The following is a 17,666-nucleotide window of genomic DNA, read 5'->3' as shown; positions in this document are numbered from 1 at the left end:
TGCCATGTGCTTTTTCAATGTATCAAGATGATTAATATGGTATATTATATTGACCGTTAACGCCTTTATTGCTGTTTCTGCACTTCTCCTCCCTAGTTTTATGAGCCTTTTTTTTTTTTTTGAGTCTTTTTATCATAAAAGGGTTTTGGATTTTGCCATGTGCTTTTTCAATGTATCAAGATGATTAATATGGTATATTATATTGACCGTTAACTTCTATATTGAACCAACCATGCATTCTTGAGGTAAATCTCGCCTAACAGTAATGTGTATTTTCATATGCTGCTGAATTTGTGTACTAATATATGCTGAAGACTGTGGTAAATATATTCACGCGGGATCTTGGTCTGTCACTGGTTTTGCCCTCAGTACGGCCTCGTAGAATGAATTGGGAGTTGATCTTTGCTCATATTAGTTGTTTTTTTTAAGAGCTTGCAAAGGCTTAATTGATTCTTCTTTAGATGTTTAGTATAATATAATTTACCAGTGAAGAAGCATAGGACTTTTCTTTATGGGGTGAATTGTATTACTAACACAGTCTCTTTTCTTGGTATTGGTATATTCTGATTTCTTACATATGAGTGATAGTTGTGTCTTTTTAGATACTTGGTAATTTTATCTAGGTTTTATCATAAGGATAATGCACAGCGAAACAGACACCCACACACGTTTCTACACTTAGCATTCTATACTGACCGTGAATTACGTTCTTCAAGTTGTGTGGCCGTGTCATCCTCCTTTCCTGAGCTGTTTCTCCTTCACTAACATAAACTCAATGCCCCTCAGGTCTCTCTCTCACGTGCAGGTGGCTATGATCAGTTTGATCCCGTGTGAATAGTTTTAAAGGAGCACTGTGCTCAAGGCTCAGCTACACTGGATTGATTTTATGAAGACTTGAAGGGGGTGCTCTTTTTCTGTCAAAGGCTGCAAGACGTTCTCAGGGCCATCGTTTCATTCAACCCTCATGGCTCTAGAAAGTGTGAAGTCTATGAGAACTTGAAGTTCTGTTCTGCATTTCCCCTTTTTAAAAAAAAATGTGGCATCCGTAATGGTGGCCAGCAATACCCAGTGAGGGGTTCTTGTGAAGTGCAGAAGAGTCAGCTGGACCCTCTGCCCAGGAGAGCAGCACCCGCCTGCACCGTCCTCACAGCTGCCAGTCAGTCCGTGTCCTTGAAGTTCTTCCTCTTTTCGATGCCCCCGTTTTTACCAAGCCTCAGATCCTGTTCCTGGGGGTAGGCCCTCATGACAAAGTAAGGGGGGTGAAGCCTTGCCATCCTGGCTTCTAAGGGGCATTTTGACCAGGTGTCAGGTGTGTTTGTCGTTCTGGCCGTCCTCTGAGTGCTCTCCGCCAGCACCGAACGCAGAGGCACCCGTCGTCCTGTGACCCTGCTACCTCCTTGCCCAGCTTTCTCATGCTTATAAGCGATTGAGAATGCTGTGGCATTCTTCGGGCCCTCAAAGTGGCGCCATTGTTCTTTAGCACTTTAAAGAGGTCCTGTTCAACAATACAGGAAGTTATTGAGTGTTGATCATCAGGATCCAAGTACAATGAAAATACGGCATAATTACTATCCAGTTGGCATTCCGACCTGCAGCGTGTGACAATCTGTACATCTCCATCAGCGGTTTTTTTTTTTAATTTTTGCCTGGAGATTAGAACTATAAGTTCCTAGACAAAGGGAAGGTAAGAATTTTTAAAAATCAGACACTACTTTTCTTGAGCATCTACCCTATGCCCCACTTCACAATTTCCAAAGGAGAAGAGAAAGTCCTTTAGCGACATCCAGAATTGCTACATGCTTTCAATCAGATTGTTTCTCATATGTCTAAATGCAATCATTTAGATATGACGTAAGTACAATAAAAGTAAGCTGCCTGAATACATCTTTCTTGGCTCTGTCCACAATACACGAGGGTTTCAGAAAGCTCATGTAAAGAAAGTTCTATTGTCTTTCATTCCCATTTTCCACAAACATTTTGAAGTCCCCCCACCTCCGTACAGTAAAGTTGAAACCTAAATATTATAGTTTTAACATGGGTAAGTCGGTACTGAGAGAGAAATATAAAGCTTTAAATTATATTTTTTGAACAAGGTTAATGGGAAAATAGCAAGCATTCTAATCTGGGGGGTGGGGAAACAAGCAGTCTTTTTCGTAATAAATATGGATGATATATAAATTAATAAATCCTTCCAAAAATTGGTCGGCATACTAAGATTTGGTTCTTTCTAAGGAGTAAGGACCTGGTCTAAGATTTAAGAGATCCCTAAGAGAAAGTCATCAACCCACTACCATTGCCTTGATTCTGACTCCTAGAGGATTTCCCTGTATAAGAGTTCCGAAGCTTTGTGAAGATAGGGCCAGAAAGCCTCCTTTTTCCCTACTTCTGCCCTTCTTGGAGAGTCTGTATCGAAGCCTGCTGATACTTTTATCTAAAGAGCCCCGTTGTTTTCTTTCCTCTTTTTGATTGGGTTTGAGAGATTTGTCTTCAGTTTTGTATTTCTATCTTCCATTGATTCTGTGTATACCGCTACCCCGCACCCCACTGGTGGGTGTGAGCGACCAGCCTTGCAGTTGGTTGGCAGTCTCATCTGCAGTCTCCCTGCCCTAATCATATGCCCTCCAGGAGAGTTGTAGACATTTTTGTTCCCACCAGCAAAGTTGCGTATGTGTTTCTCCATTGCCTTGCCGACTGTGGGTATTATCAATCTCTTTAGTATATCTTAATCTGATGTATGATAAAGTTCAGTGCTTTAAATTTCATACTTCTCAATATTAGGTTTCAGGGAATGGCATTTACCGTTCTTATTTTAGGAATTAACCTTTTCATATCCTTTGTCCCTTTTGGTCTGATGGCTTTTTTCTATTCTTTAGCATTGATTGTCTAGTTTTTACATCAACTTCTTTGTTTCATGCTAAAAAAGATCTTCCCAACTTCAAGATTATAAATGATAGTATCTTGTTTTTCTTTGAATACTTTTCTTTTAGGTAGAGATGGGTATAATATATTGAAAGATTTATTTTAAGTACGATGTATAATTTATTGCTGAATCATTGGCTAATTATAAACAGATTTTTAATAAGAAATGACCATAAATTGATTATTTTAAAGTAGGTTTTGTCTAGCTGGACTGTAACTGAAGGGACTTGATAAGAACTTTATCTGGGTCCTTTAAAGGGTGTTTTGTTGTTGGGTGCCGGTGAGTTGGTTCTGTATCATAGCCACCTTGTTTTTTAAAAATCATTTTAATAGGGGGGCTCATACAATTCTCATATAACAGTCCATACATACATCAATTGTATAAAGCACATTTGTACATTCGTTGCCCTCATCATTCTCAAAACATTTGCTCTCCACGTAAGCCCCTGGCATCAGCTCCTCATTTTCCCCCCTCCCTCCCCGCTTCCCTTTCTCTCATGAACCCTTGATAATTTATAAATTATTATTTTGTCATATCTTACACTGTCCGACGTATCCCTTCACCCACTTTTCTGGTGTCCATCCCACAGGGAGGAGGTTGTATGTAGATCCCTGTAATCGTTTCCCCCTCTATCCCACCATCCTTCCAACCTTCCGGTATCGCCACTCTCACCACTGGTCCTGAAGGGATCATCTGTCCTGGATTCCCTGTGTTTCCAGTTCCTATCTGTACCAGTGTACATCCTCCGGTTCAGCCAGATTTGTAATGAATTGGGATCATGATAGTGAGGAGGAGGAGGAAGCATTTAGTAACTAGAGGAAAGTTGTACTTTTCATCGTTGCTACACTGCTCCCTGACGGGCTCGTCTCCTCCCCGAGACCCTTCCAAAAGGGGATGTCCAGTTACCTACAGATGAGCTTTGGGTCCCCACTCTGTACTCCCCCTCATTCACAATGATATGACCTTTTGTTCTTTGATGCCTGATACCTCATCCCTTTAACACCTCATGATCACACAGGCTGGTGTGCTTCTTCCATGTGGGCTTTGTTGCTTCTCAGCTAGATGGCTACTTGTTTACCTTCAAGCTTTTAAGACCCCAGACGCTATACCTTTTGATAGCTGCATAACCACCTTTTTTTAACAATAGAACAAAACACTGCCCTGTCCTGGTACTGCACCAGCCTCATGGTTGTTCTATGTCATTGTTGCAGCCACCGTGTCCATCCCTCTCATGACAAGCATTTCTCTTTTGTGCTGCCCCTCGACTTTACCAAGCCGACTGGTCTGTCCTGACAACATCCGTGTGAGACAGTCTCACCGTCCTTGCCGCTACAAAGAGCATTCTTGGCTGTTCTTCCAAGACAGATTTGTTCTTTTGGCAGTCCGTGGTACCTTCACCAGCACCACAATTGAAATGCATGTGTTCTTCTTTAGACACCTTTATTCAGTGTCCAACTTTAACACGCATGTGAAGCAATTGAAAAGACCATGGCTTGAGTCAGGCGCACCTTAGTCCTCTAAGAAACCTTGCTCTTCAACACTTTAAAATAGAGGTTCCTATATTTATTTGGCCTACCACCTCCTTTTCAGAAAGGAAGAAAGAAAAAAAAAATTACTCAGCGCCCCACTAACAACTAAAACCTGCTGTTCTAGAGCCCATAATCCAGAATAGAGTGTAGATCTCTGCTTTTGCAGCCCTACCCTACCCAGATCATTCCAGCACCCAACCCCAGGGGGGTAGCATCACCCACTTTTTAATTTTAATCATTTTATTGGGGGGTTGTACAACTCATCACAATTCATACATCCATTGTGTCAAGCACATTTGTACATTTGTTGCCATCATCATTTTCAAAACATTTGCTTTCTACTTGAGCCCTTGGTATCAGCTTCTCGTTTTTTTTCCCCTCCCTCCCCGAGCCTCCCTCCCGGGAAAATACTTTTAAAACAACTGAAACAATTGTTGAAACTGAGGGAGTTGAGAAAGAAACTTGAGCTTGACTAAAATATGAAGAAAAGTAGTAATATTCAACATGAGATTAGATCAGAACATCTACATGATAACATCTGATAAGCATATATAGAGCTGAACCTCATTGACATTATTATTACTAGAATAATGATTTTAGAGTCGTCCATGTAAAGGTGATTATAAATCCCAGCTAAGGGGAAATTAAGAGAAGAAATTAGAAAGCTCACTCCCAGATCGTAATTTGTTGAGCCAGAAAGAAAAACTAGAATCCAAGTCAGCTGGTTGTACTCCCTCCCCCACCTCCCCGCCCCCTAAGACTTCATGATCATCCTCCAACCTGCTGCGGTTTGCTGTGTGTTAATTGAGGGCATTAACTGAGGGATTTGGTTTCTTCCTGTCTGACCCAGCCCTGCCATTTCCTAGGAAATGTTACCATCATTCCGGTAGTTTCTTGATCTCAAGTCTACAGCTGACCTGTGCTGCTGCTGGCTTTCAGCCGCCCACGCCCTCTTGACCATACTTCGAATTTTGGTGCCACCAAGAATTGTTCTGTCTTTTCATTCGTATCACAGTAGAATTTTCTGAGGCTCCATTATGCAGGCACTGTGCATTCTTAGTCTTCTGTGGAAGGATATGTGTGGTCTGGGGGTATGGTATTTAAAGTGTGGGACTTGCAGGAATTGTTAGCAGTTTTAGTTTTCTAAAGGTGAATAAGGGTTAACACTGGAATCCCCGCCTTTGTAAGCTCTAATTGTGTTTCTAGGAATTGATTAAAAGTCTAAATGTCCTTCGGACAGATACCTTGTGGTTGTGCCAGTCTACACTGGCTAGTACATGTTACTCTTGAATCTACAGTTGCCAGCTTCCTCTGGACACGTGTGAAGTCTTTTCACGAGTAAAGACTGTCTTTTAATAGGGGTGGACTATAATTTTGACTGAATATCTTATCAGTGTTTTATGTCTGGTGTGAAACTTAAGTGGTTTAACATGCATTCGTGTAAGCCCCTTACTCTGAAGGAAAGGTCTATCCCAGCGGTCATCTGATTGCCCGAGCTCTGCAGTAACTACCTTCCTCCGTGAAGGTGCCCACATCGGGCTTTAAGTGGAAATAGACCTCTTTTTCAATGTCCCATGTTTTTTTAAACTCAATTTCCATAAAACAAATAATAATACCGTAACTTTCTACATGAAACACTTTGATTTTAGACCTATTTGTTAGTGTCTTTGATCAAGAACTATGGGAATGAGTCTCACTTAGATTTCATAACTAAAAACCAAAAAGTGAAATGCTATTTCCTTGGTATCAAAAAAGACATCAGCATGTGAATGTGCTCTCATACTAGAAGAAATTGAAAACACGCAGGTCGCCAACATGTGTCTCCTTGCCGGACTGTGTGTGCTGCAGAGCTTGACCACACTTGTACTCACATCAGTCCTTAGGTGCAAATGCCAGGGCAGCGAACTTCATAGGGCACTCCCCGCCCAGGCCCTGAGGAGCGAGGAGCTCACTGGAGGATCTAGATGCCCAAGGTACCGGGGACTAAGGAAAGTGGAAACCTTTCTAGTTTACGGACAGCATCTGGAAGTGAACTTGGCAAAGAAAAGTGTCCTGATCCATGATAGGACTCAACACAAAAGGCCAGCTCTGAGCATTCCTCTTCTTGAAGCCAACACAACGTGACAGGGATTCCGGATTCTGCCCCTTTACACTCGCCTCCAGCCTGAGAGAGTAGTGCTGAGCCACCTGCACATCGGGAACCCATGCTTTTGTTGGGAAACACCTCTGGATTGTCTGTTGTTTGTTAAATAATGAAATGGATAGTGTTGGTCGTCTACCACTGCTCCTGTATCCCAGTAGTACCAAGTCAGGGGATGCAGAACCAAGGAGATCGATAACCTTTTTGCCTTCAAACCAGGCTTCATAGCCCGCATTGCTTTCCCCTTGCATACGTGAGTAAACACAGCTTGCTTCCGTCATTTAAAGCATCCCCTGCAGTGGTCTCTGGTATCAGCATACAACTGTACAACTATGACTTCAGTCGAACATTAAAACAAAAAGAAACCCGGTACTCGCTAACAGCTCCTTGACTTTCTCCTCCCACCTCTTCCCCAGTCCCTGTTCCACTGGCAAGAGGGTTGGCCTATTCCAAACAGTTCTTTTAAATGGAGTCACGTGATACCTGGTCTTTTGTGATTGTTCCTTTCATTTTCTGATTTCTAGATTTCTTCTCACTGTAGCACTCATCAGTAGTTCATTCTTTTTTTTTTAAATCATTTTTTTTATTGCCAAATACTACCCCCATTATACCACATTTGATTGATCATTCAGTAAAGTCCACTTGAGTGTGTTTACACGTTTTAGCCTACTCTGAACAAAGCCGCGGTGGTTGTTCAAATGTAGCGTATTGTTCTTGGGCCTATCCTAGGAATGGAATTAGTGGAATACAAAGTAACTCCCCTCCTAACTCTTTGTGTTTAAGGAGCTGCCAGACCTCCCCCCCCCCCCAGTGTGATTGCTCCATTCCCACCAGCAAGATGAGAGATTATTATTTTTTTAAGACGTAAGATTCTGCTTTCTCCATATCCTCCTCTAACTTCATTTAGCCATTTGAGAGGGCTGAGTAAATACAATTTAACAGTGACTTTTTAGTGTTAAGACGATTTTACATTTTTAAATACTTGTCACTTTATGGACAGAAATTGCTTAATCAAGAAGAGGAGTCTGAACTGGAAATCAGCTGTCTCCATCTAATCCAGTGTAAGCTGTGATCTTTCACGGCTGTCTCGGCTGGCCATATACTTTGGAAGGGTGGGAGACTCACACAGTCGGGGTTAGAAGGGACCGAAGGAGCTGTCTGGTCACACCCATACCCATCACACCAACACCTCGGCCACATCTGCACAGTGTGGCACACCAGCCCCTGTTTGAAAACTCCCGCTCACACCCCCGCTGCTCGTGTGGCAAGTCAGTCCAGTTGTCCACAGCACCAGTCATCAGTGTATTTCACTTTGAATGCCCCAAATCTGCCGGCATTAGAATTCCTAGCCCTGTTTGTACTCCATGTTGAAGGCACAGACAGTAAGTTTCATCTTTGGCCTCCAGTCTTCACTAGATGAACTGGTCTCTTAGGTCATAGTTGCCACACTTTCCTGATTTGGAAACCCTATCCTGGATTTCTTACATGTTAAGCATGCCCTTTGAAATCTCCATGTTGTATGTCAGGTGGTGATAAGCACACTGAAAAGCAGATTAATCACCTGTGTAGGTAGACGTGTCTATGGCATAACATTTTTTATTTTTGCTGCCCTCACCAGAATTGTTTATAGCCGTACTAACTCTCTTCCTTTTTGCTTTGTTCAATCATTAAAAAAAATGTTTTTATTGTGATGGGGATAAAAATGTACAGAGTAAATTGGATTTCCATTTCACAATTTAAACATTTGTACCATTCCTAGACGATAACATGCAAGTCCTTTTTCCAATGCCCTTGTCTATTCTTTTCTTTCTTGTCTATCCTCTCCCTGGTCAAATGCTGAGCTTCTGATCTTTTATGGTGAATATGTCTAAAAAGGCATTCCTCCCCGGGGTTATTGTTCACCTTACAGACCTGTCTATGTGGCTAAAAGTGAGCCAAGGGGGTGAGTTTAGTTCCAGGCCGGAGGGTGACTCAGGGTTTGCAGGAGGTTCTGCCTTGTTCCACATTTTTCTCCCACTCTGCCCTGTGATGATCCCTTTCAGAGTGAAGTGTTTATTCATGTACTCCGCCATTTATTAATTGGATGACTTGTCATTTTGCGGTTGAGGTATTAAAGTTTTGTATAAACTTTAGAGAGTAAGACCTGGTGAAGTCTTCTGAGCTTTCATTAAGACTTCCAGTACGATATTGAATAGCAGTGGTGATGAAAGGGCATTCTTGTCTGGTTTCCTTTCACAAAGGGAATGCTTTCAGCCTTTCTTCATTGAGAATAATATTGGCAGTTAGTTTTGTGTTTATGCCCTTAATTACCATATTTCTGTGGTAAAAGTAGGTGCCTCACCTGATATTCGGGTCAGCTTACACGCGAGTATCTACGGTATGTTGTGTTTCTATTCTGCTGAGCGTTTGTCAGGAAGGAGTGTTGTGTTTTGTCAGATGCCTTTTCTGTGTCGATTGTTGTGATCGTGTGGTCAATGTTGAACCATCCTTGCACATTTCCTATGAATTCCACTTGGTCATGATGTCTTGTTTATGTATTTATTTATTTTTCATGATGTCTTAATAATTGACAGGTTGTTGGGTACTGTTGGCTAGGACTTTGTGGATACTATTTGCATCTGTGTTCATGAGGGATATTCGTCTATTATCTTATTTTTTAGTGGTTTGTTTGCTTGACTTTGGATTTAAGATTGTGCTTGAATCATATAATGAATTTGGGAATGTTCTATTGTTTTCATTGTTTGAGAAGCGTTTTTGTTGTTAGGGGCCATCCGTTAGTTCCGACCCATAGCAACCCTGGGCACAAAAGAACAAAACACTGCCTGCTCCTCCGCCATCCTCACAATTGTTCCTGGGCCTGAGCCTTCTGTTGCAGTCACTGTGTGCACCCATCACCTTGAGGTCCTTCCTCTCCTTTCCTGCCCTTCCAGTTTACCAAGCAGGACGTCTTCTCCAGTGGCTGGTCCCTCCTAACGATATGTCCAAAGTATATAAGACGAAGTCTTGCCATACTTGCCTCTTAAGAGCACTCTGGTCCTGCTTCTTCCAAGACAGATCTGGTTTTCCTTCAAGCAGCCCAGGGCACTTTCATCGTTCTTCTTATTTAGTGTAGAAGATTAGAAATTGTGTGAGAGGATGTGCCACAGAAACTGCCTGGGCAAGGACTTACTTACATTGGGAGTCTGGTAATGATCTGCTCAACTTTTTGAGTGATGTGATGAGTCTGTTCAAAAATTTCTACCACAGATTGTACTAGCTTGGGTGAAGACTGTGTTTCTAGAAATGCATTGATTTCTTCTGGGTTTTCAAATGTTTGGAATGTAGTTCTTCATACTATTTTTCGTAATGCTTTTTAATTTCATTTGGTTCTATTGCGATGCTGCCCATTTCATTTCTCAAGTGTGTTATTTTCATCTTCTCCTCCTTTATTAGAATTGTCAGTGGTTTGTCGGGTTTAGTAATCGTTTCAAATGGGATTGACAACTTCTTTCCTTGTTGATTCTTTCTATTTCATTTATTTTTGCTCTAATCGTTATTTCCTGTTGGTTCTTTCTCCCCTTATTTGTTGGAGATGTTGGGTTACAGTGTTGATTATAATCATTTATTATATGTGCATTTATTGGTACACATTGTCCTCGGAGCACTGCTTTTGCTGCATCCCAGAGATTCGGAGATGTTGAGTTTCACTCATATGAGTCGGAGATTTTTTTTTTTTTAACAGAATAGGAGGCCATTTATATAAGGTTCTAAACTGGGTGAACTGAACGGTATATTGTCTAAGAATATATACAGCAGATCCTCTACAAACTAAAGGAAAGCTAGATCATCACCAACAGAGGAGTCAGGGCATTGGTTACTTCTGGGAGGAAGAGATGGTGACACCTCCGAAACTTCTGGTGGCACTCTGCTTTGTGGGGCGGAGGGGAGTGGTGTGCCCCAGGGTGATTTCACTTCACTGCTCCCAACACACTTCCTTAAATGCTTTTCAAAATTAAAGAAAATAGAAATATAATTGCTGCCAAAGCATTTATAGCCTATTAATTAGCATTTAATTAATTTACTCAGCAAATGCCCAGTTTTGTTTGCTTGTTTTGTTTTAACTTTTCATTGTGAATCAGGTAGAGATTTACAGAGCAGATCACCAGTCTGACATTCCACAATTCATACACATTTTGTTCCAACTCATATATTGCAATACCCTCAATGTACATTATTTATTCAAGAAACTTTAAAATTTCTTCTCTTACCCAGTTGTTCTCAAGAAGGGTATTATTAAATTTCCATGTATTTGACTCTTTTTTTCCCATTTTATTGGTTATTTTTTTATTAAATTTTTTATTGGCATATGTTTTATCTGTAATACAGTTGAATCATATTAATAAGAGTTGTATGGGCATCTCCACAATTGACTTTTTTCCCCAACAGAAATTTATATGTGGGTTTTTTTTCCCCAACAGTTTTATTGGCATTTAATTCACATATCATACATATAACTCAGACACATCAGGAAGAGTTGTAGTCTTCTGCACAGTTTTAGAACATTTTCTTTATCTTTGTTCTCATTGTTATTAGCTCCAAAATCAATTTGACAATTGCTTCTTTCTCCTACTCATCAGCTTCCCACCTCCCCCAGACCCCCTGCCATGCCCCCAAAGAGACCAGCAATGCAGTCACTGTCTCGATAGCCCTACCCATCCTAAGTCCCTTTTTCTTTAATCATTTTATTTGGGGCTCATACAACTCATCACAATCCATACATACATCAATCGTATAAAGCGCATTTGTACATTCATTACCCTCATCATTCTCAAAACATTTGCTCTCCACTTAAGCCTCTGGCATCAGCTCCTCATTTTCCCCTCCCTCCCCGCTCCCACCTTCCTCATGAACCCTTGATAATTTATAAATTATTTTGTATGTCTTTCCCTGTCCAATGTCTCCCTTCACCCACTTTTCTGTTGTCCGTCCCCCAGGGAGGAGGTTACATGTAGATCCTTGTAATTGGTTCCTCCTTTCCTACCCACCCTCTCTCTACCCTCCCAGGAGTTCTTTTTAAAAAAAAAATTTTTTTTTTACTTTATTGGAGGCTCCTACAGCTCTTATCACAATCCATACATATATCCATTTTGTCAAACACATCTTTACATATATTGTCATCATCTTTTTCAAAACATTTTCTTTCTACTTGAGCCCCCGGCATCAGCTCCTCATTTCCGCCCCCTCCTTCTCCCATCCTAGGTTCTTACACTGAAAAACATAGGAAACAAAATAATACAGAAACACAAAACAGAAAAGCACTTCTCTCTGCATGAGAGCAAGGCCATCCACAGCCCTGGTCATTGTCAAAGAGGAGTCACTGGAGGGTTAATCCCTGTGTCACCCTGCAAATGGGTTTTGGACCCCCACTGTCATCCATATTTAAGTTCTGATACCACTCCCTCCTTCGGTTTTGGACTTTATCGTTCACAATTCTTGGATCATGCAGGCTGGTGTTGCTTCTTCTGTGTGGGCCTAGTTAGCAACTCACTCACAAGGTTGCTTGTTCAAAGACAAGCCTTTCAGACCCCAGATGCTATTCATTCTAATAGCCAGTCACATCTAGTTTCTTCACACTTTGCTATCGCACCATATCTTCCATCATCTCTTCGTGAGAGTAAGCGGCAAGCAGGGCCACGTAATAAGAACTGTTTTCAGATTGTGGCTAGAATTAAGTGTGAACCCCAAAGCCATTCGTATATCTATGATTTATATGTGTCTCTGGTTCACCTTAGAGGCATAATTATCATTTTATGTTAGAGAACATTATTGATCATCCTGGGGTATAAGGTAATTCTGTTGATAGTATCATTAATTTAGCTGATGGTGTAGAATTTAAAATATTATTGAGTAAAGGATATTATACAATTGCAGGCCGGCTATGAACCGCAATATATGATTTGTTGACTTGTACAGATTAAACTCTGAAGTGACTGGGCACTTCACACAAACAGTGGGAGTTGGTGATAGAGCAAAACTTCTAATAATGTTCACTCACAATGGCAGAACCATGCCTGCCAGACTTACCCATGCCACAGTGAAGCAGGGAGAGCAGTACTGTAGTCAGTATGTGATAGTCTCCATTCACTGGGCACCCTCAAGGCGCGAGATCCACTCCAGAGTCCAGCAATCGCCAATTCTGTAAGCTCGGGATAGGTTCTATCTGGTTCTGAAACACTGAGGAGTTTCAGCCTTAAGACCACGGACTAAGGCGAGTTTGAGGTAAAGCCCAGTTCACTTAGTGGGATTTCCACATCAAGTCCTTCCAGTGTGGCCTCTCAAGGATGCTGTGTGCCTCAAAAGAACTCAGTCTAAGGTCCCAGCAGTCTATAGCACGTAGCCTGGGTCATCAAGGGCTGGACGGCTACTAGGTCAATAGTGTCCAATTAGGAACATGTACTGGGCTAGTCTCCCCTTGGGTTCTATGTTAAGTATTGTTGGTGCTTTTTCTCATTGGGAGGTTGCTCCACTTCCCTGTTTACCTATCAAAAGAATATCATCAGTTTCCCCAGGTCCTCTATGTCCTCCCTCCCCACATCCTGACTTGAATTTCTCATAAGGCTTACTTATCACTCATGTAGGAGTGTCTGTTGATTGGGCGTGACCTAAAAACACTATGTTGTTTTTCTCCCTCTCCCCACATCCCAAAAAGCCCCAGCTGAAGTGAGGTCCTCTGTTGGAGGGATTTTAAAGGTGTACATATAACAGGTGGACACAAAACAGGGCCTCTGCCTCGTTGCTCGGGAGATTTGTTATTGAATTGGAATTTTATAATGTGATCTGGAAAGATGCTTTGTAGCATTTCAATGTTTTTAAATTTAGGAAGCCTTGATTTCTGCCTGTTCCCGAGACTGTTCCATGGATGCTGGAACAGATATGTGTATATTGTACTATTGGGGGGTGGAGTGTTCTGCAGATGTCTAGAAGGTCAAGTTGGCCATTTATGTTGTTTAGCTCATCTGTAACTGTGTTGAGTCTCTGGTTGCGTAGTCCCTGGAGAATTATGCATTAATGTTTCCTACTGTTATCTAAGAAGCCTTGTTGGTTGGTTGGTTGGTTTGGGTTTTTGTTCATTTTTCTAATTCTTCTAATACATTAGTAGTAATAGATTTGCTTTCAATTTTACTAATTCTGTCTTCCATTGATTCAGTTACACTCCTTTATCCTCCCAAAATTATTTCTGAAATTTTAATATTAATCTAATGGGTTTCTATGGGATGGTTTTTTTGGGTGTTTTTTTTTAAAGATCTGGAGATCTTTATTTATTTGACTGGTCCACAGGTCCCTACAGGGCCTCTTTGGAGGCCACTTCCCCCTCCCCTTGTCCTCTGGCTGTGGCCGCCTCCCTCTTTTCCCATCGCTACTTCTACTTCAGCAGCCACCGCTTCCGCTCAAACTCCATCATGTGGCTCACATAGACTTGAGCAGTCGCATGAGGTGGTGGGGGCAATAGTCCCGCTGGTGCAGCATCAGCTGCGCGTCGTTCATCTGCTGCTGCGTGGCCACCATCTCGCTCTCCTTGCGCCAGGGAAGCCGTAGTCGGCCAGAAGGTGGGCATCAACAGGGGGTCAGGCTCCATTGACACATCGCCCAGGTACCGCAGGACCAGCTGGGCCCCTATGGTCACAGTCCCTGCAGTTCCCCCAGCAGCGTAGGTCACCTTGCTCCAACCCGGAAGCACTCATCCTCCCTCTTTGGGCTGTTTTTGTATGATATGTAACTTAATACTTATTTTGTCAGTTCTTGTAGTATTTTCCCGAATTCCTCTAGAGTTTGGTCTGCATTTTCCCTGATTTTGTCCAAGCTCTTTAATCTGGTCTGGCTCTTGACTGGTCATAATCGTGATTCATTTTCTGGCTCTGTCTTTTAGTCACTGGTTTGCCCACCTTGCCGTTTTTCTTTTTATAAACTCATCATTATCTGTTGCCTTCAAGACAACGTGGCATTATTGTATTGTTTGATGACAGTGTTTTGCTTTATTTTAATTGCTGCACGCAGGCAGTGGGGCAGGCGGTGGGGCAGGCGCATCACTGTGCTCGTTGGTTTGGCAGCACTCAGGCACCCACAGCGTGTCTCCTGGGGAGATGAGAGATTTCTGTTCCTGGCTCACTTCGAGCAGCTGAAAGCAGACTGAGCTGGTATTTGCTGCTGCCTCTCACTGATGAGTGGTACAGAGACAGACGGTGCACTCAGCCAGTGGGTTATGGCGGTAGAAGCCCTCGCTAGGACTTGGTTGCATAGATGCATTTGCCGCCTCCTACCAGATTGGACCAAAGAAAAGGAAAAAAGAATTGAAGAGAAAACAACCCCACAACCCCAGCACTCAACACACACACCACCCCCCCCCCAAATCACACACACACACAGAGGAGGGGAGATTATGCAGCCCAGGCCACGGTAGTGACTGCTGACTAGAGGTCCAATCCGTGCACCTCAGAGGTGTCAAGATTGTGGGTGCACAACTCACTTACACACGTGCCACTGAGGTGGCGAATGCTAGGTGCCTGATTTTCACCTCAGAGTACATGCCTCCAAACCCAGGGATGGGGTGACCACACTTCTGGTCAACCGGAGGGCAGAGGAGATAAGGAGGGAGATCCCATCCCACTGGTCACCAAGGTGGGCACCCATGCAGTCCCAGGGATCTGAGCTGTTCCCTGATTCCTGCCCTGATTGCAAGGCTGTTTGCAGTGCTTCCAGAAGGCTCCTGGGAAGCAGGTTCTTCAACATATCCATTTCGTTAGCCACATCTGCCTTCTTTACTTTACCGGAAAATACATGCAAGTATCCGTTAGAATTGCACTCTGAGAAACCACCTACCTAATCTTTGGCTAGCATCCTCGTTTTTTAAGGCCATGGAAGCTTACCCGACATTTTTGTTTTACCTTCTTAAAAGATCTCAGACCTAAAAAAAATAAAAAGGTCCCAGCCCTTCATCCAGCGACAACAGCCTTCTCTCACAGGTTGTACAGGGCATGTTCATGTTGTCAGAAACATCCTCACAACTTGATCTTCACCATTTGAATTGCATCAGTAAGGGTTCCTCGTGACTTGCAAGGGTCCTCACCCTGTGGGTAACCGTGCTCTTGTTTCCAGGTCAAGGTAACGGGGATCTTGTTTTTCCAGGTAGAAGAACAGATGGTTTCTTCTGACTCTGTTTCGTCTTCTGCTAGTAGTTTCTGGAACTCTAGCCCCATCCTTTGCAGCAAGCAGCACGTACAGATGTTAAACAAGGGTGTCCAAGCAGGTAAGCCACTTGAACTAAACTTCATTGAACTTCATTGAAGTAGGTACGTGAACATGCGAGAACTCAGTCTTACTCATAATAAAAAAAAAAAAAACTGTACCCAAATAGCATTTTTTACCTATCAGATTAGCTGAAATCCAAGTTTCATAGAAAGTGTGTGGGCAAGAGAATGTACTCTCTTACATTCATGTACACTCCTAATTGGTACCACCCCTCAGTTTGGTAATCTTTCTCGGTGACTCTTGACCCAGGCTGTTTTGCTTCTTTAATTCATAAGCACACTGTGTATGTACCACTTAGCCTACAGAAGTATCTGTGAATCTGTGCAAAATGAAGTCTACAAAGTTAACCATTGCTGTCCTGTGGGCCATAGCAAAACGTTGAAATCAATTTTAGATGTCTTGTCAAAAGCTGAATGGCTACATAAATTATTATATTACTGTAGAAGTAAGTTCTACATAGCACAAAGTGACCATACTAATACTGATCCCCAAGACACATAATTCAGAAGGAAAACAAAGCAAGGAACAAAACAGTGCATAATCGCATGCTACGTCATGTATTTAAAAAAGAAAAGAGGAGACAACTGCTTGAGTCGGTAGAAAAATTATCTGGAATCGAATAGGGTTGTGAACTGTGTGATGGAGAGCAAGGTTAACAAGGAGACTTCTTTCTTGTGCCATTTGATTTTGTAAAACAAAGAATTGGACTTGTTCTTTAGTTGTTGTGTCACACCACCACCCCCTACCGCCCCCTGGAAGTCTTCTTTACCTCTGTCAGCCAGGTGTTACCCAGGTGATCACCTGTGCTGGGTGCTTTTTGTGTGTTCACCAACTGCCTGATACTCTCTTCTGAGTTACCTTTTCCAACAGGTGAGAGGCCAGCATACTAGCTGTTTTGCCACTGGGCACACACTACCAAGAAGGAGAGGTTTGTCCTAGCTTCTTCAGCCAAGAGCCCCATCCCCAAGCCTGCAGTCTGACGCATGACAGCCCCATCGGTCAGAGCTGAGCTGCCCCGTCAGGTTCCCATGGCTATAAATCTTAGTGGAAGCGGACCTCCACATCTTTCTCCCACAAAACTGCTGGTTCTCCTTGCTGACTCACAGTGATCCCCTGTGGGTTTGAGACTGTAACTGTTTCCACGAGTAGAAAGCCCAGTCTTTCTCCCTGGGAGCTGCTGGAGGTTTCGAATTGCTGGCCATGTATAACCACTACACTGGCAGGGCTCCTAAAGTTGCTGGTGTTGGCCTTTTGGTGAGCAACTGAGCACTATCACCACAGTGCCAAAAGCCAGGTGTCCTGATGCGCCACACTGCGGAAAACCATACACCGTGTGGTGACTGGACAAGAAGCTGGAAAAGGTAGAGTTGATCTAGGATCTTGCAGAAGGGTGGAGTTTGGGTGAAATGTAAATGAGAACACCCTCTGATGAGCTCAGAGGAAAGTGAGGTCCACATCAGATCTAAATGGTAGTAGACCCTCAACCCTGCCCTTTTGGAATCAGTCAAGTTCAGACAGGTATGGAATGTGACACCTAGATGTCCGAGCTCTGAACTGAGGTTGTAAATTGAGGTTGCTGGTCTATGTTAGACGGCTTCCAAACCAAATTCACTGCCTACGATTACATTCCGGCTACGTAGTGACCCTCCCAGACGGTAGAACTGCCCCTGTGGGCCTCTGAGACTGTCACTCCTCACAGGCGTTGTTTTGAGAATGATGAGGGCAATGAATATACAAATGCACTTTACACAATTGATGTGTGTATGGATTATGATAAGAGTTGTATGAGCCC

General features: G+C 42.8%; 1 protein-coding gene and 1 pseudogene across 1 annotated transcript in view; one reads left to right on the top strand and one right to left on the bottom strand.

Moving 5' to 3' along the window:
• The window catches only part of ALMS1 (ALMS1 centrosome and basal body associated protein), a 99,397-nt gene that overhangs the window by 72,389 nt on the left and 9,342 nt on the right, over positions 1 to 17,666 (top strand). Inside the window, exon 15 of the mRNA XM_045286583.1 lies at positions 15,752 to 15,872. Within this exon, the coding sequence (XP_045142518.1) occupies positions 15,752 to 15,872 (121 nt within the window). The remainder of the gene's footprint in view (positions 1 to 15,751; positions 15,873 to 17,666) is intronic.
• LOC115868282 lies at positions 13,911 to 15,499 on the bottom strand (annotated as a pseudogene).

This window comes from Echinops telfairi, unplaced genomic scaffold, assembly GCF_000313985.2.
Source record: "Echinops telfairi isolate 266 unplaced genomic scaffold, ASM31398v2 ScPeMD7_9;HRSCAF=40, whole genome shotgun sequence".
Lineage (NCBI taxonomy): Eukaryota > Metazoa > Chordata > Mammalia > Afrosoricida > Tenrecidae > Echinops > Echinops telfairi.
Note: the sequence above shows the minus strand (reverse complement) of the source record. Positions and strands in the feature narration are given on the sequence as shown.